Below are 27,269 nucleotides of genomic sequence, written 5' to 3' on the forward strand. Positions count from 1 at the left end.
TGGGCTAAAATTCATGAAGTTTTGGGTGTAACACTGTTATGTGCAGAAGTCACTTCATGCTCAGGTGAAAATCTTGTTAACTTCCATGAGAGCCTTGCACAAGGAGGACTTGGTAATAATGAGTGAAGACCTCATGATTTTGGCACATGTTTTATTTGTGGAGAAGAACACTGGAGTGTCAGGAGGATAGCTCCAGAACAGATGTTGGATGAGACAGTAGCCACAGTAACACTGAATTTAAAAGCAGTGTTGATATCAGGAACATTGGGTGCCTTATTTTCCCCACACCCCATCAGCATGTCTGAAAGATATTTGGGCTAAACAGTGCAATGCAATCCTTGCTCTTTACAGACAAGGAGGATTTTATAGCTGTTTTTTGCTAGAATTCTTCCTCCTAGCAAATAAGTTATTCCAGTGCTATTATTCTAATGCTTTAACTATTTTTCTGTGCTCTTATTTTGCTGAGGTGTCCTCAGCCTTTCTGGAACTCACAGACCATAAACTACAGATTTTCTAAAGCTGTAGCTTTTAGATCTATTTGTTACTTGTCAAGAAAATTAACCATACGAGATGCTGGTCTCTGTACTCAACCGGACAGATGTTTTATTTTCTAAACATATACAGGCTATTTTTGTTGGCTATACAGCAAGTAAAATAATGTCCAATTTTATCTATACATAATATAACATATACTTTTAACATGTGAAGTCATATTTATGTGTAAGTGGAACATTCTAGGTGCTATATCAAACAAGATTTTCTGCCTCTGTTTTTCAGACTAAGCAGATAAAAAGAGCCAGACAATTTCATAGCGTGTATGAGTGGCAGAGCTTGTACTTGTTTAATTTTGTTCCGATCAGACGTTCTGTGTAAGAATGGCTGATTAAATATAGTCAGATACAACTGCTCTCTATCAAGGTGCAATGCCATGTAATGTAGAAATGGTGGGTATCTAAGGTATGCAATAATAACTTTAGTAGCTCCATCTAATCTTTTGTGTAGTTACTGTACTAACCCTTGAAAAATCCAATAAAATTGGAACTCCAATAATATGCAAATAAGTAACATTCAGAGATGGAAAATAATAACTTCTTCTGATTTGGGCTGTATCTTGCCCTCAGCTTTGTTCGGAGTTGAAAGCAGTCAGCATTTCTAACAGTTAGTATCTTTGAGGTACATCACGTCAAATGAGTGTCATCTTCACGATGGCAGCCATGGGTGCTTATAGCTGGTCATTAGCTCAGTGTGACTTCCAAGACTTACTGCTTTGGCTAGTGCTATAGAGTCCATTGGCAACTCCCTGCCAGCTGGCACTGCCTGTTGCTATAATTTTGGTCATCTGCCCTTGTTTCTCTGTTGTTCCTACTCACTGCTGCCTTTTTCATAATTCTGATTAATGTGGGGGAGTGCACTTCACAGGAATCCAGCAGAACACATCTGAGGGCATCCAGAATGTACCTCAGTCCGCCCTCCTTCCACCAGCATCTAGGAGAACCCAACAGAGAAAATAGGTGCAAATTTGGATTTACGTATAGTGTCTTCCATTTTTTCTTTGTGCTTTAATAGTTTTCTCTCTTTGTTCCCTTTCTTTTTTCAGCTGAAGGTTTAATTAGCAACATTTCCCTGCAGTAAGTGCAGCAGCACTGTATATTAGGTTAGAAGTCCATTTCTGATGTCTAATAAATAATGGGACAATGACAAGGATTAAATAAAGAAGTCTAAATTACACTGTTAAGTAAAACCTTCTGTTGCTAAAATAAGCATCTCTTTATTTCTTCCATTAGCCTTCCTTTTATGACGCAGTAGACCCAGTAGATTTTGAAGGCTTCCTAATGACGCAGCTGAACAACTTGGACTCAGAACTAGCACAAGAACTTGGTGACTTTCCTGAAGATGACTTGGACGTTGTCTTTACACCGAAAGAGTGCAGGACTTTGCAACCATCTATGCCAGAAGATGAGTAAGGAGACTTTCTCTCCCTCTGAAATGCTGCAGGTTTTAAAATAGTTTTGAAGATGTTGATCCAGACACTTCACTCTGCCATCCATCCAGGCATTAGGCACTTGCTGAATTTTAAACATTTGAACTTTGCCATTGATTCTGTTAGGCCTGTTTGCACACTTAAAATTACGCAAGTGCTTACACGGCTTCCTGAGCTAGCTGGTAGCGGCCGAACTGAGGTAGGCATAGACCAGGAATAAGAGTACAGAAGGGCAGGAGGGTAATATGAAAAATAATTTTTGCAGCTGTGATCTTAGAGGTGGAAGTTAATTCTGATCATGTCGTAAGCATACTTGGGATTGAGGGTTTTTTCTTTTCTCTTTTTATTGCCAGCTATGTGTTACATGGCATTGATCAGAGCGCTAAGCACCTCTTTCTCAGTACATTTCTTGCTTAAGTGGGGGGAAATAGTTCATATTTCACAGGGTTTGGGGGAAAAAAAGTGTTAATTTCTAGCACAGGAGTCACTTTTGGTTTCAGTCTGATGTTAATAAAATAATTCTGCTATTTTCAACAGCTTTTAACTTAAAATAGGTAGCATGTGTGCTCGGACATCCTGGAAATATTTAAGCTGGTTTGATAAACAGGCCAACTATGGGCGACAGAATTTTTCAGAATGAGAAAAGGGGATGCATTGGAGAGTTTTCTGATATTGTTTAGGAGAGTTCTATGCAATATATAGAAAATACACTTTGAGAATTGTTTCACTGTAAATGGTACTTTCAAGTAGAACCACAAAGGCCAGTTGGGTTTTGCAAGCAGTAAAAGCCAGATAAACATGAAGTCAGCACCAGTTTAGCCCCAAACTGCTACATCTGCAAAGACAGCTAACTGTGCAACATGGGATGGTGGGCTGGGTCCTTCCAGTATATTTAGGAAAAGAAGACCACAATCTATATTCTCTGCTCTGCTGAACTTGAATGCTGAAGGGACAAATAGGGCTTATGGTATCCTGGCTCACAGGGTAGACCTGCATCTCCCTCTGTTCCTGCAAAAATAGCTACAGCCTGCTCTAGTTTATACCGACTAGCTGTATAAACTATGATTTTTACTGGCTGTGGACTAGCTGGGAATCCCTCTCTATAAGTAAGGTCTCAGCCTGCAAGTTCCATCTTGGCCCAATGCATCTCTCAGGAAGTTGAGAAGAGCAAAGGTGGTAGAGATAAGGTGTCATCCTAGGTCACCTGAGAACTCTTTGAATTATACAGCTCTTAGGGGATTCTGTGACATTTGCAGAAAAGGCAATTTTCACTGGAAGTATCTCGTAGAAAATGTTCCAATCTTTATAATGAATTTTGCTTTCCTTTGAACTGGGGAGAGAGAATGGATGTGTGAGATAGTTGAATATTTTGGTGCTTGAAGTTCCCATTAATTTAGATGATGGGTAAAAACAGTAAAAAATTATCCAACTTTGAAATGAGATTTAAAAGATAAGATGACCATTTCTCCCTTATTTCCAAGGTTACTTTCCTGCATGCCTGCTGTTTAAAACAGCAGTTAGCTGTTTGTTTTGCCAGTAGGAGAACTTGTAGACTCAGTTGAATGTTGTGCAATCAGCTTTAGGCCTGATTTGCACCACAGTGACATTAAGGGTTTTGTAAGGAGTCCGTGACAAAGCTCAAATATTCACTACCAACAAATACACTCTTAGCAGATTTTTTTACACAGCAGCTTCCCATTTAGCCACTCACATTGCCTTTATCGATGTCAGTGCTTTCACAGAGAATCCTGGTGAGGGGTGCCAGGCTGTGTTAGGGAAGGTGAGAGCACAGGAGGGGCATGCACTGAAGATTTGCCTGCAAGCAATGCAGTCTGTGGTGTCTTCCTGCACCAAGAGCAGGAAACAGATACCACCGACCAAGCTGGGTTTACGTGCTGTCTGCTTGCAGACATAGGTCCCACCTGAACCAGATGCAGGAAGTGACCGTGTGCTGTGTCAGTCCACCGGTGGCAGGGGCACACAGCGGTCTGGTATCAGCCAAGGCTCCATACTGCGGTGCATGCATGAACCCAAATCACTTGTCACCCGGTCTTGGTAATCAGTTGGAAATCCGTGAAGAGTTATGATTAGAACGTGCTAAAAAGTGTCATACCTTTCACCCATTCCTGCATTGCATGTGTATCCTACTCTTTCACTCACTTGGATCTGAGGACGTAACTAGTGATTTTGGCACAGGTCACTAAAATTTTTTTAGAATAGGGGTAGGGGAATTATGCTACAACATCATGAAAGCAAATTCACGGACATCGACTTTAGCTTGTAATATTTCAGTTCTAATAAGTATGCAATCTATCAGGCAACACTGACAACCCTGTACAGGAAATGAGACTTATTTGAAAATAATAAAATTAAATTATAACATATTCTTAGCTCTTAAAGTTTAATTCTGCTATCTAATTAAAAGCTTAGGGTCCCTTTTTAGAATTTTCTTTATTTATATGAGAAAGAGAAAATTACACCAAAAACATACAAGAGATTATGTGTATGTGTTCGCAAGAGTCCAGGAGCTAAGGCCTCTGGAAAAATATCTCTCTATGTTGAGACTTGTTACCAAGTTTTGAAAATCATTAAGATGAGTATGTGGTATAATTTCTTTTATTTTGCTGTATTTTATGGCAACATGGGTATTATATTAATGAAATGCATAGTGTGGCAAATGGTTACCTCTGTTAAATGTAAGTTTGTTAATTTATAAACACAGTAACAAAAAGCTGTATCAAGGAATTAATGCAGTGCAGAGAATTCTTTAATCCTCAAACACTAGTTTAGCAGTAAAATAAATATACAGACGAGGACTAATAGAGAGGCCTTTATCTGAACAACATGTTTAGATAAATTTATTTGTTCTTAAGGTATGACCTAGGTACTAAAATATTTACAATATGTTGCTTTTTCCTCAGAGTTGAACTGGACTCACATGTCAGAGACTGTGTTCAGACCTATATCCGGGAGTGGCTGATTGTGAATCGAAAGTAAGCTACATACAAGTAAATAAAACAGAAAATACCTTGCATCTTGTTTGTCAGAGAGGAGATGCATGCTGCTATAAGTAATCCTAAAGAATAATGGTTTAAATCAGTGACTAAAGACAAGAACTGACTTTTTGGTAGTGTATATAACTATATTATTTTGTTTGAGCCAGTGAGCTATAGCTAAATATTTTTGCATCTGCTTCTTAATTATCAAGCACTCTGGGAATTAATTGAGAAGAAATTCGCATCAACTGTGTATAATGATGATTTATCTAAATCAGGAATACTACTACTATTTTATTACACTGAAAGGAAAGATAACCGGGATAAAGATTACGTTTGTATGCTCTCCATTTTCCCCTCCCTGCCCTGAAAATTCAATACGATCTGATTTCTGATGGTGTCTGAAAATGAAACAGAGTTCTAGTAACAAAAAAACCCTAGGATTATGGGCTTTCCCAGCAGTGATTGATTGTATTAATGGGATTATTAGTGTAACATCCACCTTTACTTTACATCAGTAAGCAATTTCAGCATTTGGGATCAGTGTAATTCAACACACAGATAACTCTCAGTCAGTGCTTTCTGTGTGGGGCTCTCTGTCCCCAGACTCTCAGGGATGTTCTGTGCCAGTAGAGCTCACCTCCTTCCCCATCACCCTTTCCTGTTCTTCAGAAAGAGGTTTTTGGAGCTCTGTTTTTTTGTAACGCTTCCTGTTCATCCCCTGTTGTGCTCATGCGCTGTTCTTGAGAAGCGGTAGCAGCAGATGATGGTAGAGTGCTGGCACATTCACTGCTGTTTTGTTGTGCCCCTTCGCCTGTGCTTGCTACTCCCTATTTTTCTGACCCGATGTCCATCAGCAGTCAGTACGTTATGGCTTGACTCCTGGTGACTGTAAAGCAATTGCACCGTGTAATTGTGCAGGGACGGAGCAGCTGCTGAGGGTTATTAAGAGACTTCCTCCAGGCGTGCTGATGAAATTGATTGAGTTCTCAGAACTGTTCCACAGTGAGTCACGAAAAATAAGCTAGCGGGTTTTTCAGGCTCTCCACCTGCACTGCTCAGAGTGCAGGTGCTAGCTCTTTCATGCAATGTTGTTCTGAGCACACTGTAAAGGGCTGGTGTGCACCTTTGTCTCTGCACATTAGTAGGGAGCAAGTGTTAAGGTAGGTGAGCTTAAAAATAGAACATAACTACTTTTGCACTTAGGTGTGCTTGTAGAAATGTGAACGGAGTCATGTGCATGAAAAGATTTGTCATATATTTTACATTTCATTCATTCTGGTAAGGAAAATTTGCATTCAAAAACTTCATTGAGCAGTTGAGTCTGCAGTAAACATGGTGAAGCGCACTGCCAGAGAACTGAGCTTTGACGGCTGTGGCTAACAAAGCAAGCAAGTTATTAAAAATTGAAAAGAACAAGGCAGTGTAAAAGATGCTGTACTGTTACATAAAATGGTGATAGATTGTTATTGGGAGTGTTGTGTTATATACTTGGACACTATTCTCAAAACAGGTATGAGAGGAAGAAAAGACATCAAGTGAGAAGTGAGGAAAAGTACTTGTAGAAAACTTTCTATTATTTTGAGAAATGCTGGAAAACTATAGTTGCCTACTTGGGAGACAGAGATTCATAGGACAAGTTGCTAAACCTATGGTCTGGTGAGCTATGGATCAGAGGAGTATGTAAGTGACTTTCATCCATTCATGGATGTGAAGGTTCAGATCAGGAGACTGAAGAGTCTTCAGTGGGTGGCATGAGCAGAGGTGGTCCTCATGCCCCAGGGCGGAGAGGTATGTGACAGAGGGGCTGAACACAGCTGAGGGGTCCGTGTGTTTTTGCTGGAGGCTGAATGGAAGGCTTGTTCCTGTGCCTATCAGTTTCTCCTGTCTCTTGTCCTTTGTTCCTTTTTCTTTGTCCTATTTTCTTAATTCAGTGTATAGCCATTAAATTGAGATCTGTGCTAAAAGCAGGCTTTGCCTCTACTTGATTTTATAATTGCTAACGTCCTTTTCAAAAGAAATAAACAATATAATTAAATTTTCCAGGAATACTTTAGGGCAAAGGCGTCTCTAGTGTGGCTTGTACACCACAGGGCAAGTGTGATCTCAGGTACATAAATGGATGAATTAATCCATTAATCATTTTTGTGCCAACAGAAGTAGTGAAAAAATAATCAACAAAACCTCTTTTGGATGCTGAAATATCTTAAAGTAAACTGGTGCAGAATTTCTGTCTTTTATTTTGGCTTATTAAGGAAGTTCCAGAACAAGGTCACATCCAAGGAGAGCTGAGATTGTCTCTTTTATGACTTTAGTTTTCATTTGCAGTGAACTGGTAAACAATTAAAATGAAAACAATTAAAATTAAAACACATCAGAGCATATAATTCAGTTACTCCCAAAATGTAATAAAAAGGTGTCTCCCTGATCAATAATTGCTTATCACGGCATCTTTATGAAAGTGCTTAGATGTTCAGACATTGCCTTGGGAGTGTTACAGAAAGGGAAATGAATGAAGCAGGATATGTAACTAAGGAGGCTGATTGCAAAAAGGCCATCACAGGATTTAGCAAATTGCATACTGAAGTGAAAGAAATAGAGCTCTGGATGCGTCTGATTTTTTTTTTTTCAGGGTACCTACTGTTTTTTTTTCCATCTGCCACAGAAATGTAACTTGAAATTGGTACCTTGCTGCAAAATTTCGGGAAGTTGCCAGCAGCAAGTTGCCTTACCCATACCCTTCTGCAAAAACAGGCATTATTTGAAAGGTGTAGATTGTTGTATGTGATTAACCTGGGATACCAGTGAGGTCCAGGACAAGAGCAGTAAGCTCCTTGGTGTATAATTGCATGAGCAAAGAGCCAGCCAAGAGATAAGTGATCCCAATCCATGTTCTTAGGGTCTCTCCCTAAGAGAAGTAATAACCACGTCTGATGAGGAGCTCAGAGCTGAATTTATACCTAGGTTAGGTTTTGCTGCTGGCTCAGGCTCACAGTCTATGCAAAAGTGATCTGAATTAATTTTTTTCCTTTGAAAATCATTCTTAATATACGTGATAGAGTTGCAGTGGTGTGATAGAACAATGTTGTGAACATTGTGAAATGTCACATTTTTGCATAAAAGCTGTGCTACGCTATCTTTTGGACAATAATGTTTCCAGTTGCTTAATATTTTTTAAAAGTTGTCTTTTCTGTTTTGTTTTCCCTTAACTCCTCCTTGTGCTGTCCTGACTTGCTCGGGCCTCTTTGTGAAAGGAATCAAGGGAATTCAGATACTTGTAGCCTGAAAAACAAGGGATCCCGAAAAGATTTTCACAAGACGCTTCAAAAACAAACATTTGAATCGGAAACATTGGATTCTGGTGATGCAAACTTTCAGGTACATTTTCTTCACTTTGGGAAAAGTGATCAAATAATAGCAGCTTTCCTCAAAGGAGGCATCCTAGGATCTCTGTAGTGGCATCAAATGGAGAGCCGTGCCTGCTATTCTTCATGGCAGAGGTATCCAAGCCACAGCTCGCCATTTTGTTGTTTTCTAATAGGTGGGGCCCCGACGTGTCCACGTCCTCCCCGAGGAGGCCTCGAGGACAACCCTCGCCTCCTCTGACTTCGACCTGCGCAGCCTGCCGCCAGACCCCCGCCTGGAAAACCTGCTGCGGCACGTCAGCCCCGAGGAGTTTGAGCGGCAGAACGAGGAGGCGCGGCGCACCAACCGGCATGCCGAGCTCCTCGCCCTCTACCCCTCGGTGGATGAGGTGAGCTAGGAGGCTGGCTGCCCAACAAGCCTTCCCGAGCTGGCATGTTGAAGGTTACAGCTGCACTGTGGTCAAAAAACGGGGTCTGTGGCCTGGTTACCTGTCTCCCTTGGAAAATAACACGGTAAAGGCGTGTCACTGTGAGCTCCTGTCGGCTATCCTGAACGTGCCTTCATGGGGTCGTACTGGGCCTCGCGGTGTTGCCCGAGGCTTCGTTGTACCCCTCTCAGGGTGGTGGGTCAAGCTGGGTACTGGTGATACGGTTGTGTCAGCGTGTTACCCTTCACTGTAATGCTTGCTTGCGGGCCAGAAGTGTAAATATTCACTGTAAATGCCAGATGATGGTCAGAAGTGTAAATATTCAGACATACGAATCAATTATCTTTTGTCTCTGAAGAGATTAAATGCCTGCTGAGTGGGCAAAGGTGCTGGTCTGTAGCAATGGCCCAGCTAATGCCACATAAAGTTTTTATGTAAGCACCTACATTTACAGTTGTTTTAATTGAGTATGACTGGTGTAACTGTTTAATGACAGGAAGATGCAGTGGAGATACGGCCGGTGCCGGATTGCCCAAAGGAACATCTGGGCAACAGGATTTTGGTGAAGCTGCAGACTCTGAAGTGAGTATCCTTCACAAGCCTCACTCACCATTTCCCAGTTCATACCAGCGTACTGCTGCCGACTCTGCTACACCACTGCAGATGTCCTGTTCAGCAGTCGGTTACATCCTTGCTTGTTCTTTCTTAGTGTAGCAGAGGACTATTTCCATCTGTCATTACAGAAGTCTTTAACTTGTTAGGTAATAATCCTAAATTTCATATTTCAAACAAACTAGATTGGTCTCTGTACACACTACTGGACTTGATGAACCGAAAAAAAAAATTAAGGAAAGGTATGATCATTTTTGACTGATATCTGAGACCACCTTTCTGAGAAATTTAGAAAATACATTTCATGCAGTTTAGTTTTCTTCTTCTCCTCTTGAAATCATCTAATGAAATGCATCTAATGAAAAAAAATCCTCCAGACTTTGAGAGAGCTGAGGTCTGGAACTAAATATTTATCTTTATTTTTCTAATGGAAGTGCCAGTTGAAATATAGCCCTTTCATTTTTTTATTATACAGAGTCATAAAAGTGCAGTATTAATCAGTGTCCTGTGTGTCTTTCCTTAACAGGTTTGAGATAGAGATCGAACCTTTGTTTGCATGCATAGCTCTCTATGATATAAAAGAAAGGAAAAAGGTAAGTGTGCATACAGTATTTTTGTTCAGTTGGCTTGCGTTTTTATCTCTGGAGTAATGATTTAGGAAAACTTAGAAAAAACATGCAACTTTTTCACACATGCAGTCTGATCCAGGATGCTTTCTATTCAGTCAAAGTTACATGCTTGCAACTGTTTATTTTGTAGTTCTAGTTACTACTTTTGACTTATTTTAAAATAAAAATTGATGCATTTTTGCTTTGCAGTACATTTTAGTTATTTTTCTTTTCAAGATCTCAGAAAATTTTCATTGTGACCTCAACCCTGATTCATTAAGAGGATTCTTGCGCTCTCATACACCCTCCATTGACTTGTCTACTCAGGCAAGATCGGCAGTATTTTCTGTCACTTATCCCTCGTCAGATATATACCTAGTAATAAAGGTATGTTACAGTGCTACTTCAACACCATTATTCCTGTTACCAGCTGTACCTGTTGTCTGAGTTTGTGAAGCTGACAAACGTGAGTTTCCTGTAGCTCAGATAAATTCTGATAGCTTTTAATAGTACATATGCAGGTGTCCACCGGTATATCTCACTCCCAAGCTAAGAAGTTATACTGATACCTTGTGTTCTAGTTCTACTAAGTATTTAGAATTTCCTATCTCTGCCACAGGGAAATATAAAGTAAAGTGAAATAAGCAATTTTAAAAATTTTTAATTACATTCTGTGGAGGTTTTTTGGCTTTGATTTAGTGCACTTTGCATCATTTTGTTTATTTAGTTCTGAAACTGAGTTAGCATGAACCACTTCATTTGTAATGTGTTAGTTTTCCTGATTTCAGTGAAAATGCAGTAGTACCTGATTGACAGTGTTGTCACAGATGTATTTTCTGCTTTCTAACAAACCAGATGAAAAACTAGGAGAAGGTTTAGTATCAGTTACTCCATAACGACAGTTTTAAGAATTCTGTGTTGCGCATTTAGGCAGGCTCTTTCGTATTGCTGTAGAAGCAACATGTTACTATTTGGGTGATATTTTTTTATTTGTGAGTGTCTTGTTTTACTGCTTTTTGTAGATAGAAAAAGTGCTTCAGCAAGGAGAAATCGGAGACTGTGCAGAACCCTACATGGTTCTTAAAGAAAGTGAGGCCGGCAAGGTAAGTACATAACTATAAAGACTGTTCAGATTTAAAAATGCATGCACAATAGAAAAACAGAAAAAGAGCAGAGTCTTTAGAATAGGACAGAATCCGAAGAACACTGAGAAGGAAGCCAGTTAGAGGATCAGTGGTGCAAGCAGTCTGGTGTCTGTGTCCGATGGGAAGAAGTAATGAGAACGCAAGGCACACTTTCATTACCAACCCCTTTGGAAATCGGTACTGACAAAATCTTGAGTCACAAAGCACATAGGGGTGAGCAAAGGAGACGACAATGCAGTGTGGAGTTAGCAGAAATATTTGTACCTCAGAGATATGTTATCGATTTTGATGGGCAAACAGCCTGTTGTAGTGTGTATGTGGCCAGTTCAGTGCTGTCATCCATAGATAATATGAGCTCTGTTCAAGGAATTCATGGTCATTTCCCTCCCTGGAGCAGACGGGTGATGTTTGCTGGACTTCCACATGTCTCTCACTTTTAGATTATTGCTTTCAGCAGAATATTGTTTCTGTATCTGACAAAGGAAGTAGAACCTGCTAACGTTTCATAGTGATTATTCATGCTGGGCTTGAGGGTCACTGCAAAAAGATCTGCTTTTTCCTTTTCTATAATGAAAGAAAAGGAAAAGAAATCAGAAGTGAATGTACAAATCCAAATAGTTCTGATCCTGATAGTGATGTAGCAAGAAAACATGAGAGATAGGAATGCAATTTACTGAACAGTAAATATATAATTTCCAATTTTTATCTATGGTAGCATTAAAATAACTGGTTGCTTTTTAAATAGTCATTATTTTCTTTGTCTTAGACAAAAGAAAAGATTGAAAAACTGAAAGCCCAAGCTGAATCCTTTTGTCAGCGGCTGGGGAAATACAGAATGCCATTCGCCTGGATTCCCATAAGCCTAACTAATTTCTTCAACCTTTCAACACTTGAACGAGAAATACCTGAGGCCGAAGGTTTAAACGGTAATTGTCTAACTTCTCTAACTTACACAAAGCAAGTCTTCAGTTAGACTGTGCATAGGAAACAATGTCACTCACTCTGGCGTCAAGATTGAACAACAGATTCAAAGTCACATCTTCTCAGCCTTCCTTTTCAGTGCTACAAACACTTACAACTTAATATGCTCACCATTTATGCATATTTATTTTTATGTATGCTAAATATTCTTCCATGTTTTAGGCAAATTTTCATTGAACACTGGCTTTGTAGCAGTAAAACTCACTTTGCCATATGGAGTTCATTTGCAATATAGGACAATCAAAATACATATCATCTTAGTTTTTAGAGTATACAGGATCATTCGTCAGCAACATTGATCAATGTGCTTTATAAACCGTGAACTAAAAATTTGAATAAGCTTGTGCCATGCAGCAGAAATAATGCCACTTCACTAGGTATGTCATGGCATTCCACTGTTTCACAGAGTCTGAAATAAAAGTAGTGGTAGTTTTAGGTAGTTTTAGGTACTGTCTCTATCCTCTGATGCTACTGGGAAGTTGTGGATTTCTAGTGTATTCTGATAGTCTTTGTACTGAAGCAACACAAAGCAAATTGATGTTTCCTTTCATTTCCCTTTGAAGGAAAAGGGTCCACTAGTGACAAGAGGGCAACACTGCTACAGACGAGAAGACTTTCTGAGAGAAGTCTCAGCTCGGAGGATAGCTATCCAGTATCAAACTTTAAAACAGTCTCTCTGACCCTCAGCACCTTCTTTAAACAGGTACTGGATACTCCCTTTCTGATTGCCTAAGGCATTTTTAATCTATGTAATGTGAACTGTGTTGGGAAAAGTTATCAGTGATGTTCATGTGGGGACAGAGGATAACTGCTGTCCAGTAGGCAGTAACCCAGTTGCTTTGCGTGCCTCAAGAACCTAGTTCACTCAGAAGCTTTTCTCAGTGTTATGGAGTATTGTTATGAAAGTACTGATTTCTTTCTTTCTCCTGGTAGGAAGGAGACAGGCTCAGTGATGAAGATCTGTTCAAATTTTTAGCTGATTTCAAAAGATCATCTTCCTTACAGAGAAGAGTTAAGACTTTATCAGGTACATCATTCATTTTGGATGGAAAAGGATATATATACTTTTATCCCCTAAATTCTTTTGAAATTCCAACCCCAAAGTATAATTAACTTGGGTTTTAAGTCTATAGTATGTGCTGTTGTGGAACTGCTTCAGTTCCCAGTGTCTACCTGAGCACAGATGCTGTTGAGGTTTATATTTAGCTTGATATTGTGAAATTATTTGCTTTCCTCCCTAATTTACAGTGTATCTACTGGATGTCTTTTGTCATTATTCAAACTGTTTGAAGAAAGTGCCTTAAAGCAGATTTCTAAGATCCTTGCTATTTCCCTGCAATGTTTTTAAATGGGTCATCTTTTACAGAGGGAGATTAAAATGCTTTCACATTTCATCTTACATGGGTATTTGGGTCAGTGTTAGCTAACAAAGTAGAGAAGCAGAGATAGTGTTTGGCTACCATCAAAAGCCTGACTAGCTTATTTTTTCCTTTTTTACATAAATTACAGCTGAAGCTCTTCTGGGTTATAGAGAAACCGTAAAAAATATGAACAAAGCTCTTTTGCCCTTTTAGCTGATCACCGGAAATGACAAGTCTGAGTTCCCCAAGCAGTTTTCGCTTATCAAAATGGAGAATTTAAATCGAAAGTCTAGTTATACTTGGGTAAATGTTATTAGTATTAACTGTTTAACAGCTCACCACAGCAAGCCTGGCTTTCCTGGTGGGTAGTATCTACTTTGGCAGAGATTCATCAGAGCAGAATGTGAGTGGGGGGAGTGAGAGAGAACTATGTTAGATGGCAGCCCTTTTATCTTTTATTTCTCTCCCAGACAAATTTTATGTTATTTGTGTGTGAAAGATACTAGAATATCAACCCAGCATATAGTATTCCTTCTTTCTTTTCTGTTTCTTTTAAATTGTACAGGGTAGACATAAAGAGTTATATGTTGGCCTGATGTGTAGGGATGAGGGTAGGTTACTTTCTGTGTATCTTTCTACACCTAAACTTTCATTCTTATGCAGCCTTCAAGCCAAAAATCCAGTTCTTATTTCTACACTGTTGTTGTGTAACCTCACATATTGTTTTTATTTTTGTTTTATTATACATTGGTTATTTTTTACTTTTTTTTTCTGAGATTTTGTGATTTTTTTAAAGGAACACTTAAATTGGAGATTTCCCCAGCTCCAGAAAACCTTGGTTATTGTCTGACACCAGAATTACTACCAGTGAAGCCATTTCCAGAAAACCGTAATCGTCCTCACAAAGAGATTTTGGAATTCCCAGTTAGAGAAGTTTATGTTCCCCATACCATTTATAGGTAAGAAGTAACATATATTTTTTAAATATATATTTTTTTTCAAAAATAATTGTGATTGAGATTTTTTTTCAGGAATAGAAACTAAAAATATTTTTTTAATATTTAAAACTATGTGTTAAGCTGATGATTTGATCTTACTAGCCATTACAAGATAAAACACCTGGAGAATGCTCTATAGTGTAGTTACTAAACTAAATATGTTGTCCTTTGAAAATTTGTCTAAAATGTCAAAAAAACCCCCAAACCCTTAACAGCCTCATTGGCTTGGCATATATATATCTTTCCTCTTCTGTGTTTTTTTCCCAGTAGATCTTATTATAATTTTTAACAGTTTCAGTAAATGTTTGTGCTGGGTGGTTTCTGCTGTTAATTTGAGTCATCTGAGCATCTGAGGAGGTAATGTGTTGCTCTGTGTACTTTTTCACCGTGAACAAAGACTCCAGGCTATGTAGTTTCTTTTCTTAAATCTGTTCTATTCTGGTTGTTTCAAGGACACCATAGTGTTTAGCAGCATGCAACTGTGCAATTCTCTTAATTTCTTAGTGCTCTGGCACATGTGAGTCTCCAAGAAGAAATTATTATTAAAAAAATGTGCTTCAACACGTTCATGCAGCATAGTAGTGTTAAGAAACAGTGATACTGGTAATAGTAAATGAGCAGTAATTCAGATTGGGTGTATCACAGTATCATAGATACAGAAATAATAGCTTTACTGTGACCATTGTGTTAGTGAAGACATGGAAGTACAGCAGAATGCTTCTTCCAACAGTAGTTGATGCTATTCTAAGGGACTTGCCTGATCTCTGAAATAGGTACTGAATGGCATTAGTGGCAAAGATGTGACTATCAGTAAGGAATCACAGAATGAAGAAGCTAAATAAAGGGATGTGAAGCTTATTCACTTCTTGCACCAGAGGTTAGCAAAAAGCCAGCTCTCCCACCCACTCACTTGACCCCACCCGAGAGGGGAGAAGGGAAGGGCAAGTCTAGTGGTTCAGTACAACTCAGAACTGCAAGATTGCAGACTAATTTATCCTGGGGAGATGCTCCACACCTTCATGGGAAACTGGAGAGCCGGTGGGTCTGTTGATTACACCTAGATTTGGGTCTTAGCTTTTAAAGAAAGCAAAAAGAAGAAGTGACATCATATCTTACAATAACAACTTGCAATGTGGTGTCAGCAGGGAAATGACTAAGCAAGCCAGTTTGGATAGAGCCTCATTAGAAGTTTTGGAAGAGTTACTCCTGGGCTGTGCCGTGAAATCGTGATATTCAAAGTGCTGAAGACAGTTTCTTTGCACTCTTCAACACCATAATACCAAAATGCAGAGTATTATGTTACTTCTGTCTTCTCTGTATATCAAAGATAGATTTTTTTCCCTCCCCTCCCAGATTTTACGAGTCTTACGCAGACATTTCTCTAGGGGAAATAGTTTTTATACAACTGAAAGTGCAAATATAAATGAACTTGAGTAATTTTGCCTTTTTTCTAAGTGAAAAAATAAGACAGAATTTTACCTTTCCTAGTCATTGTCTGGCCCCCGCAAGGAGTAGCATGTGTCAACTCCAGTGTGCAGCCTGCTAGTGTCTAAAAGTCTGCTTTTGAAAATGGAAAGCATGAGCAATGGCTCTGTTGCTGAGCTAGAGAGACAGTTGGGTCTGCACAGAATGTTCTGTCTTTAGTTCTCACCAAGGTAACTTCTGCAGCCAGACATCATTAATATCAAAGCCACCATGATGGAAATTAATTTGTGCGTCTCCTGAAGCAAATTTGGGTGTCTCCACTCTACATTTCAGTTGCTAGGGTGTCTGTATTTAATACATACACCCACATTAGAAGAAATGCTTGCTATAGCTCAACAGTTACACTCTTTGTGCAAGAGTTCACACCCAGCATGCTTAATCTCTTCAGGCCTTTTGGGCTCTAATTTGATTTTCATCGTAAGTAAAAGTCATGGTAACAAAACAAAGTAGGATCTATCCAGTGAAACTTGTAATAATGAAGAGAATATTGCTAAAGAATATTTGCCTTCATTAATCTTTACCTTTGTTAGTGAATGAATGGTGAACTGACATGCCGTAAGTAGTGTTATGCTGTGGACTGTAAATTCAATCAGTTAATACACAAATTAAACCCTAAAGACAGTCAGATACACTGGGGAAATTGTGAAAAAAAAAAAAGGCGGAAATGCTATGTCATATTTTGACTACCTTGTGATAACAAACATGTTTGGAGTAAGAAAGGGGAATTGCCAACTGAAACTGTTGAACTCCAGCAATAGCTCCCCAGGAAGTCAGATGAGGCAGTTTTGCAAACATTATGAAACAGCAGAGTCTGAAACTTGGTGCAGTCCAGGATGTGTTAGCGCAGTGCCATTGAAAGCACCTCCTTCTCCCACAAGCCAGAATTGCCTAGCCACATCTAAGACACTTCTGCCACACAATCATGCCAGTGCTCTGTTTGGTGAGCAAAAGCCTAGTTACAGAATGTAGGCTGCTGTATTTGCTTAATTCAACCGTCATGCAATTCTCCTCGCTTAGTTCTCTGCACAGTGAATACTATTTTGAGCCTGAGATTAAATTGACTTATGCAAAGTAACTCTGAATTTGAGTAAGGCCAGATATAGGTGTTTCATGTTATTTTATTCCCTTTCCTCTAATCTGAAAAGTAGAACCATCCTGTCTTAATTAAGCAATGTGCTAGTATTTAGTCATAACGTGAATGTCATGGCCTGCTAGTGTGTTACAGGTGATTTAATGTTTCCAATTTTTTTTAACCAGTGCTATAGATTTAGATATTGAAAGAATGGAAAACAGATACAATAATTGCCTGTTTTCCATTAACGTTACCATGAACGTAGGAGACGATTACATATAAAAATGTACTTGAATAACAAATAAATAAAAACTTAGAAATATAAAGTGTGGTAAGCTCTTACTGGCATAATAATACCTCTACACATGTCCAGACAAATAATAATGAAACATCTAGCTTCAGTTTTTCTCCTGACTGTTTCAAAGAAATGCAAAGATCTTGTTTACTTTTTTTTTTCATCAGTGTGTATTTCAAAGGAAAGAAGTGGTTTTTTTTTTTTAAATAATAGCTTTTTCCTTTTTGACAGGAGAAGCAGTCTTCTGTTACAGTCTTTGAACTTAGCTCTTGCTAGTTTTTATACTGGTGTAATGCCATTATTTTAAATGGTGCTATTTCTGATTTATGCCAGAGAGATCAGCAAGCTCACTTTCTTTGTACACTGGGAAATTGAGCACTTCTTTTTGTTGTGTACCTACATTTCTTTAATAAAAATAGTTCCCTGAAAATGTCAAAACATTCCAGGATTTATTTCTTTCAATACCCTTCTATTCTTAATAGGAAAAATAATATAATTTAAAGTTTGTTTATAATTTTATTTTCTCATGAAATATAAATGAAAATGGTGCTGCTTACTGCCACTATGAAATGTTGGTGCTGAGGAAGAGGGATTTGTCCCATGACTTCAGCAGTAACTCAGCTTAACTAGGCAGAGGAAGCCCTGTCTTTGATAGGGGAAGTGCCTAACACTTCAGGGGGAAAAAAAAGCCCTTTCCTTTGCTGTTTTGTTTCATTTAATTGCCCACCACTTGGCACTGTGCTCAGACTTGCTATAGTCTGCAGCGTGAGCTGGAAGCCTTCTGCTGGTGGTAATCATTCTACCCCAACCTTGACTAGTTTTGAGTGAGGAACGGCCATTGGTGTGTAACGGTCTGTTATTCCTGTTAGTACCATCGCAGCGTTGTCTGCTCCTTTCTGCCTCTCTGCTCATGGGATCTGGAGAGAGCATGATAGCCCTGTGTGTCTTCTACAGGGCCATTGCTCTAGTTTTGTGCCGGTCAGAGATACTAGCACTTCTAACTTCTTTTTCAGAGTAAACAAAGTAGAGATTAGTATTGCACTGTTGTGCACGGGTGAAGAAAACAGCTTAAGCTAGCTACTAAGGTTTCAGACAGAGATGTGAGTGTGTCCTGATTTATTCTGCTCCTCGGTACACATTATTTCATCCCATTGCAAATAGCTTCCTGCTCTTTTCCAAGCTCCATAATCTTTCCTGGGCATCTGCTATACTCTCCCAGCAGTAAGAGGTGTCATGGAAGGTTTCCTAGTTTTTCTTTGCCTTTTACCGAGAAAAAAATGACTTCGTCAAATGCAGCATAACAAAGCAGAAACAATTAAAACAAAAACTTCAGAAAAAGGATTCTGGGAGTTCATGCCCATCTCTCATCGACACCTTCTTTGTCACAGTGCTTTCAGATGAGTTATTAACCTGACTCCTCATAAAAAACTTCATTAATTATGTAATACAAGCAGAGAGGAAAACATGCCACCATGGCATGGTGATCTCTGTGTAGTCACTGAGCAGAGACTCTGAATAAAATATAAATTTGTTAAACTTCCAAGTGAAAGCAAAACTTTTAAAGAAATGTGGAATTACTGTTAAAAAAATAATCAGATGTAAGTGATTTAATTAGAGGGTGGGGTTGGGTTCTTCAGTGTATTTTGATTAATTATAATTTGACGTCATAAATTAGATTCTTGAAAACTCTGTTATTTCCAGGAGACTTTTAAGCAAGTATAATTAAAATGCAACAGCAGCATTAAAAAAAAATTGACAATTTGGTGTCTTGAATAGCTACTAGCTCTGTGTATGAAAATTCTTAGTATAATATCTGCTTTTGTATTCTGCTAAGCACTTTTATACTCTTTAAAATCTATCATATACTGATAAATATTGTGTTTTGCCTTCCAAACAAATCTGATTTTGTATTTTTGATGCCATTGTTCTTCAGCTTCCGTATTAGTTTGCTCTTTGGTCTACACTGTGGAAAGAAAAGAGCACCGGCAGCAAGAAAATCTTGTTAAGGAAAGCTTTTAAAACAAGAGAAAGCAAATACAAATAATTTCTGATGTATACTGAGTAAGGTAGTGCTCTTCTCTTTCGCAAGAACCTAAATGGAGTCTTCCAGAGATCTGTAGGAATTAAAGAACATGTTGGTATCTCAGCTCAAGCAACTTCCTAAAGGAATGTGGGACGGAATGGCAGTTTTTAAATCCAGTTCCAGTTCTACCCCTGACTTTCTGCAAAGTGCTGGCTTATTGATTGTATCTCATATTCTCCAACTGCACATTCACATTCACAACAAGATACCTATCACTCTAGAATATTAGAAGGTTTACACTAGTGTTTATACAATATGTTCAAAAAAATACTGTCCATTTTTGTTGTGGTTTAATTCCCCAGACTTGAGGCTCTTCTTTCCCACTTATTTTTCCCTGTCTTTAAAAGAGTATCACTATTGCTTCTCCTCTAGGATGTAGATCTAAAAGCACTTCATTATCTAGCATGATGGCTTCCCAGAAGGACGGGACTGCTCATTAATCATTATCATTAGCAGTCAGTGCAACATTGAATGCTCACCTTTCTCTCAAGAAAGAAGCTATAACTGAAAATACAAAAGACCTAAGTAGTGTGAGAGGCCTACCTTTCCAGGTGCTTTTGAATGAAAGGGAAGGGTTGCCATCCAGAGGGACCCTGACAGGCTGGAGAGGTGGGCCTGTGCAAACCTCCACAAGGCCAAGTGCAAGGTCCTGGACGTGGGTCAGGGCAATCCCAAGGACAAATAGAGGCTGGGTGGAGAATGGATTGAGAGCAGCCCTGAGGAGAAGGACTTGGCAGTGCAGGTGAACAAGAAGCTCAACATGAACCGGCAATGTGCGCTCACAGCCCAGAAAGCCAACTGCATCCTGGGCTGCATCAAAACAAACACGGCCAGCAGGTCGAGGGAGGGGATTCTTCCCCTTTACTCCGCTCTAGTGAGACCCCACCTGGAATTCTGCATCCAGTTCTGGAGCCCTCAGCATAAGAAGGACATAGACCTGTTGGAGCAGGTTGAAGCCCAGAGGCCAGGGCCACGACGAAGATAAGAGGGCTGGAGTACCTCTCCTATGGGGACAGGCTGAGAGAGTTGGGGCTGTTCAGCCTGGAGAAGAGAAGGCTCTGGGGAGACCTTATAGCAACCTTCCAACACCTAAAGGGGGCCTTCAGGAAAGACGGGGAGAAACTATTCATTAGGGCCTGTTGCAATAGGACGAGGGGTAATGGTTTTAAAATAGAGGGAGGGTGATTCAGATTAGATATTAGGGAAAAAATTTTTCTACTGAGGCTGGTAGAACAGTGGAACAGGTTGCCCAGAGAGGTGGTAGATGCCCTATCCATGGAAACATTGAAGGCCAGGTTGGACAGGGCTCTGAGCAATCTGATCTAGTTCATGATGTCCCTGCTCCTTGCAGGGGGGTTGGACTAGATGACCTTTAAAGGTCCCTTCCAACCCTAATTATTCTGTGATTCTATGACTTGAAACTCTGCATAGATTTTTTTTTTGGGGAAGACAGGTCTGCATTGCTTTGGCTATAGGATGTGGTCAAATCACCACTGCTAAGTCCCATGAAAGTGTAGGAAGGTCAGTAGATTCGAATGAGAACCACTGCATGGCATCCTATGCCAGGCTAGGTGAACCCTTGAAGTACCCTCTTAACTTACCATCCCTCTGCTGGAGCAGTCTCCAGCCCAGGAAAGCAGAAGCTGTCTGGATCCATGCCTCACTCAGGTCTCTGCTGTCCTATGGGAGTCTGGTTTCAGTGAAGTTTGGTGCTTTGTTATGGCTTTTGTAGACCCATACTGACTCCTGAATAGCTCTTTTGCTTTTTGTAAGCACATCTGACTATGTCTGGAAGTAGAGCCCTGCACTTTCTGTAGAGGGAGTGAGGGGAGAAGTTTGATTGCGCTGACCAAAAGTAATTGCTGTGGCATGTTGTTTGAATATTTCTGCTCATTGCAGAGCCTCAAGGGAGATGCGATGCCTCCTGGAGCACATCACATCCTTATGGGCATGCTAGCTGACCTGTTCCTTAAAAGACAGCAGTATGTGCTGCCTCGATACCCCTGCTAACTGCCATGTGGAAATACTCCTTATCATCGCTTCCTGTCAGGTTTTTGATGAGTACGGCTACTGGTACAGATACTGGTGGCACTTACACAGTGGTCAGCAACAAGTACAGTTCATGCCTGCGAGAAGGAACCTCTTTTGATCATCTCCCCACCTTCCTGTTTAAAAAAAAAAACCAGTCACAACTTCCATCTCTGCAGGATATCCAGAGTCAGCATTTGCCTCTGTTGTGCCTCAGTGCTGATGGGTTTAATACACATGTAAGCAAGATCTCTAAAACTGCTTAAGCATAAATGGCACAAGCTTTAGCTCCTCAGTACAGTACTTGCTGGAATAATGCTTCCTTAGTTGTGTAGTCACCAAAGAGCTCTCTGTTTGTGATTTTACATATCTTTCATCTCAAGTCACATCTAAATGTAAAATCCAGTCCTCAGGGACATTATATGGATTTGTGACATCTTCTGCTGCGCTGCAGATTAATGAAGCAATGACTGGATTATGCAGCCTCCCTCACATGTATTTCTTCACTTCTGGCAGATGTAGTATTGATAATATCCTTCATTTAATATGTCATTGCCCCAAGCATAATTCAGTTGAGGTTACCAATATATTTCTCTCTCTCACTTAGCTTTTCCTAATACAATCTTAGAGAGAATTTGGCAGAGCAGACATTGCATTTAAGAATGTAAGGAAGAAAGTGCATTAGTGTGGCTGGCAGGAGGACTATTCAGAACAAAGGGAAAGGCAAGTTACCTGCTGGTTTGTTTGCTAAGGCATGCCATGGCTGATATGGTTTGTGTTTGTTAGCAAAGTAGCTTGTACTGTGCAGTTGAAGAGTATTGTCACGTTGTGACACATGGCAATAAGGAGAATCATCCACAGTTTTTCACATCTTGGGATACGGCAAATGGAAGATGGACTGTCTGACTTAATGACAACATTCTCCAAAGCTGCTCCACATTTTCAGCTGGCGATGGTGTTGAGGAAATAGCTGTGATAAGGACAGGGTGATTTTGTGTGTAGCTTCTGACTGTTACAGACAAAAAGAAAGCATGAAAGCACATGAGTAGTTCTCATGGTTTCTCAATGGAAGCCAGTGTGCTTCACCAACACTAGTCTTATTCCTTACACTCAGAGGACAAACAGTGAGACTCCTATACCGAACTGGGAAAATGAGACATTAAATAGACATAATTGTGATGCCAGAATGTGTCTAATGTAGGTCTAACTGAAATCTCAAACTTGCCATAGACTTCACTGGAGAAAAAGCTTTCTATTAGCATGTTGATTCTTTACCAGTATTCTTGGGTTTTTAACTTGGAAGACCGTATATGCTGCCAAATTCCCCACAGAAATTAAAGGTGCTTTTTAAGTTCAGTGATCTGTCCATGTACAAAAGCTAGTAAACAGCAAAGTATATTGTATTTTAAAGCATTATTTATATTCATTACTAAAAAAAAATGTAAATTTGTAGAATTATAGTTTGAAATTTCTTGTTTGTGTTTACTCAGGTTCATTGAAACTGCTTTTTGATTTGCATAATCTAGAAGTAGATGCCATTTTGTTGCTATAAGCTAGGAATGTATGAACTTCAATTGTTGGTTTTACTTGCTGGTTTGCTTGGTTTTACTTGATTTTATCACCATTGCTTACCCCTTCCAAAGTGTGATTCTTCACAGCTGAAATGGGAGCTGCTTTCTTAAGAGATTTCTTTTCATAACATCAAGTAAAGATATTTGTTCATTTGTAACCAGGAATTATGTATTTCAATCAAAAAGAGAGATAGGAAGACTGCCTTCTCAAAGACATCACTTACTGTATGAGAAACCTTAAACATAGGATGTTGTCTATGTCAGAGCAAGAACTTACCTTTTCCTTGTGAACTTCTGAAATGAAGTTCTGGTAAAACTTTCACTATCTAGATGGAATTGAAGGACAGGGAGATGAATCAGCAAAATAGTAGTTTGTGCACTTCATTCTGAAATGCAAATGCATGCCATCTATCCAATTTTTTCTTCCTTTTCTTGCCTCCAGAAATCTCCTCTATGTTTACCCTCAGAGGCTGAATTTTGCCAACCGACTGGCTTCTGCACGAAACATTACCATCAAGATCCAGTTTATGTGTGGTGAAGACCCGTCCTGTGCAATGCCGGTAATACATGCTGAGATTTCTTAGCAGACTTTTGCTTACATGCATTCCTGAGGAACCTCTGAAGAGACGACTCATTGTTTATTTCCTGTCATCACAGTTTCTGGTGGGGCCTTAGGAAGCCTAACGTCAGAGAGCTTGTGAAGCTTCTCATTCTCATCAGAAAGCAGGCTTGTAGTCCTTGCCTGCAACAGGAAAGACTTGTCACTCAAGTGGAACAGAGGCGTTATCATTCCGTCTTATCTAAGTCTTCCTACCTTATTTTCAGAAGAGTGACATCGTATTAAATCAGTGCTGTGCTGGAAACTCTAATGGTAAATTTCACAGACCTTCAGAGTCCACTCAAGAATGATGTAGTGTTATCTTCCAGTGCAACTCTTCCATATGTGTTATGTGTACACAAATACTCAGGTGTAACACTGGAAAGTAGAAGTTGGGATCCTCATTATCTGAGTCTAAATGGCTGTACAATCGTGCAACATAGGCAGAGTTTCCCATGTTTGAAACATAGTGTGTATTGGAGTAGGGCATATGCATGCACTACTAGCAGAGCAGGCAGCACTGTCTATATTCAGATTATTCAACATTCCTCATTATAAGAACCTCTCTTCAGCTTTACCAAGCTTCAGATGTTCAGTTTGAAGTGTTCTAACCCAGATATCTACTTCAGCTTGAGTTTTGGGGGAAATTTTCAGACAGCGTAATTGAGAATGATACTGGGATAAAATCTTATGTGATTTTATGTGTTAGAGGAAATTAGTGGAAATATTACTTTGAGGAACTTTAATCCAATAATATGTCAGAGCAGGGACTGACACTTGACCTGCCTTTATCAGTGTGTGTCCACTGCAGAGTGGATACTTCGCAGACTTACTCCACGTGAGCTCTGGAATTGAAATCAGAGCATCAGCATAGTGTTTTCCTAAGCCCCATTTCTTCCAGAGCTGGAGCTGTGCCATGTGAATATAACACCAGCTTCTACACAATACTGCATTGTTGGTTTCTTTGAACTCTGCACATATCATTATTAGATTTTGACAAACACTTAGGACAGACACAGTTCATCTGGCATACCTCTTCACTGTGAGAGAGCTTCATCTTGGTACATACAGACTTGTACTGTACAGATATCTTTATCTAAGCTCATCTTCCAGGGCTCCCTTTAACGTTATGGGATTCCAGGACCTTACCATGAGGCTGTGTCTGAAATAAGGGAAGCAAACCAAGCATGAAAAATGCTTATTTCTCTTCAGTGATTGTAAAGGAACTTTGGACCTCTAATGTAAGGTGAGGTGTATCTCACCCTAAGTGAACAGGCTACAGTGGAACAAACAACTGCTAAAAATAATTCTAATTTAACTTTTTAGCACTTTGTTAAAGGCAATGCAACAATGTGTAAGAGGTTTACCATAACTTTGTTCCTGCAATTTCTAACTTTTTAGCGCATGACTGGAGAATGTGATGTGAGATAGTCAGTGGCTCCAGAAATGACCTCTGCTCCATTTTCCTGATGCTTTACCCTGAATGGCTTGTGGGAAGATGCTTGCTAATAAGACATTTGTGTCAATGTGCTAAGATAAAATCTGAGTCCTTTTCAGCCTTCAGATATAATCTTAAAATTTATATGAGGTTATGACAATAAAATGCTTTATACCTGACTGCTGTTGCTGTCTTTTCTTCTTAATACAGGTAATTTTTGGGAAATCTTCAGGTCCAGAATTTGTGCAAGAAATATACACAGCTGTCACATACCATAATAAGTAAGTATTATTACTATTTATATGACTTGGGAAGTATTAATCATGACCTGATTACATAATTTTTAGCCTACATAGTTCATCAAGAAATGCTGGTACTAATCTATTTTAAACATTTACATTTTATGCGGATTTGTCTTATCTAATTTGGATTGCTACCAAAGCATAAGTGCCATTGCATTTGTGACCATTGCATAAGCAACCATTGCTTTTCTTGATTGGAGCTTTTGAGAGAGTATTCCTAATCTGAAGATGAAGAAGCAGGAGCAGGAAGCAGCAGCACAACTTCGTAACAGCATTCACTTCAATGAATTCACAGGTCCAAAAAAAGCTGAAGGAACAGAGTTGGGGTTGATCAGCCTGCAGAAGAAGAGGCTCCAGGGAGACCTTATTGTGGCCTTCCAGTACTTAAAGGGGACCTAGGAGATGGAGACAAACTTTTTAACAGGGCCTATAGCGACAGGACAAGGAGTAATAGTGTTAAGGTAAAAGAGGGTAGATTCAGACTAGACATAAGGAAAAAAAAATTTTACGATGAGAATGATGAAGTACTGGAACAAGTTGCCCAAAGAGGTGGTGAATGCCCCATCCCTGCCTACATTCAAGGCCAGGTTGGATGGGGCTCTGAGCAACCTGATCTGGTTGGAGATGTCCCTGGTCCTTGCAGGGGGATTGGACTAGATGACCTTTAAAGGTCCCTTCCAACCCAAAGCGTTCTGTGATTCTGTGACATTCTCATTCTTATGAATGTGGACTTGATATTTAGGATTTACACAGTAAATACGCCTTAACCCCAAATTAGAATTGAATGTTTTTGAAAGTATAGAGGTGGATGAAAGCTGAAACATGCGAGCTGATACCATGTGCTCTTCCTAATTCAAAGCTGTAGATAGTTCATAAATACAGTTGTGTATATATGTATTTTGTTTAACTCTGCTCTGAGGCTGTTCTGAGAATTTTTACAGTTTTTATAACCATAGCATCTAAAAGCCTGCTAGCAAATTTACCTTCTGCTCACTCTCATACTTACGTTGGAAATGTGTTGGGTTTTTTTTTAAAACAGGTCCCCTGACTTTTATGAAGAAGTGAAGATTAAGTTGCCAGCAAAATTAACAGAGAAACACCATCTACTGTTCACGTTCTATCACATCAGCTGCCAGCCAAAGCAAGGAGCATCTGTGGAAACCCTCCTTGGGTATTCAGTAAGTTCCATGTGATATATAAGTGTGTCTCTGTATGTATATATGTATCTACATCCCATGCAAACAAACTCTTTGCTTGTCAAGAATTTTGTCATATATTCCTTTTCTGGTTATGATAATACATCAAAACCAGTAGAAGGTCTTAATGATAATTCGCAGAAACTAGATGCAGTCTGTGCTGTGTTACATCTTCGTCTTATAATTTTGAATTGTTACATGTCTTTTGAAGTTGATTAATTCACCTGATGCAATTGAAGTTAAGTATACATCTGAATGTTTGCAACAGCAATGCTTTATAGCATATCACCTAGTTCTGTTAGATTCTATTTATTGCAAAAAAAAAAGCCCTAAAACATAAGCAAGTAAAATTATTTACTGTTATCTAACATGTTCATACATGAGATAACAAGTAATATAATATTATCAATTATGTTATATATAGAATATTGTTTATATTCTAAAGTGTCTTTTTCCCACATCAAAATTAAAAACCAGAAAGCATCAAGAAGGTAAAATGTAATTGTCTTGCATTCATTGTCTTCATGTTGAGGCTAGTATGTTTTAGCTTAAGAAATACATATTGTAGCATAATCTCTTTGACCTTTTTCTTTATCAATTGATATTTTTAACTGGAGAGATTTTAAAATAAGATAAAAGCAGAGATTATTATAATAATTTATGTTTTAAAACATCCTAGTGCTATGGTCAGCAACTGGGGTGTGGGGCCAGACAAGTGCTTTCCAT

At 39.2% G+C, this 27,269-nt stretch overlaps 1 protein-coding gene across 3 annotated transcripts in view; it reads left to right on the forward strand.

The window, feature by feature from the left end:
• DOCK8 (dedicator of cytokinesis 8) overlaps positions 1–27,269 on the forward strand; it is a 93,658-nt gene that overhangs the window by 20,992 nt on the left and 45,397 nt on the right. For all 3 annotated transcript variants that reach the window (XM_086770997.1, XM_086770998.1, XM_086770999.1), the window contains 15 exons: positions 1,785–1,960; positions 4,903–4,974; positions 8,232–8,355; positions 8,519–8,731; positions 9,267–9,352; positions 9,909–9,975; positions 10,228–10,377; positions 11,013–11,093; positions 11,902–12,061; positions 12,680–12,819; positions 13,050–13,143; positions 14,274–14,436; positions 23,452–23,569; positions 25,256–25,326; positions 26,387–26,525. In XM_086770997.1, coding sequence (XP_086627123.1) covers positions 1,785–1,960; positions 4,903–4,974; positions 8,232–8,355; positions 8,519–8,731; positions 9,267–9,352; positions 9,909–9,975; positions 10,228–10,377; positions 11,013–11,093; positions 11,902–12,061; positions 12,680–12,819; positions 13,050–13,143; positions 14,274–14,436; positions 23,452–23,569; positions 25,256–25,326; positions 26,387–26,525 — 1,854 coding nt within the window. The remainder of the gene's footprint in view (positions 1–1,784; positions 1,961–4,902; positions 4,975–8,231; positions 8,356–8,518; positions 8,732–9,266; positions 9,353–9,908; positions 9,976–10,227; positions 10,378–11,012; positions 11,094–11,901; positions 12,062–12,679; positions 12,820–13,049; positions 13,144–14,273; positions 14,437–23,451; positions 23,570–25,255; positions 25,327–26,386; positions 26,526–27,269) is intronic.

The sequence above is a fragment of the Chlamydotis macqueenii genome, chromosome Z, assembly GCF_036417535.1.
Source record: "Chlamydotis macqueenii isolate bChlMac1 chromosome Z, bChlMac1.mat, whole genome shotgun sequence".
Classification (NCBI taxonomy): domain Eukaryota; kingdom Metazoa; phylum Chordata; class Aves; order Otidiformes; family Otididae; genus Chlamydotis; species Chlamydotis macqueenii.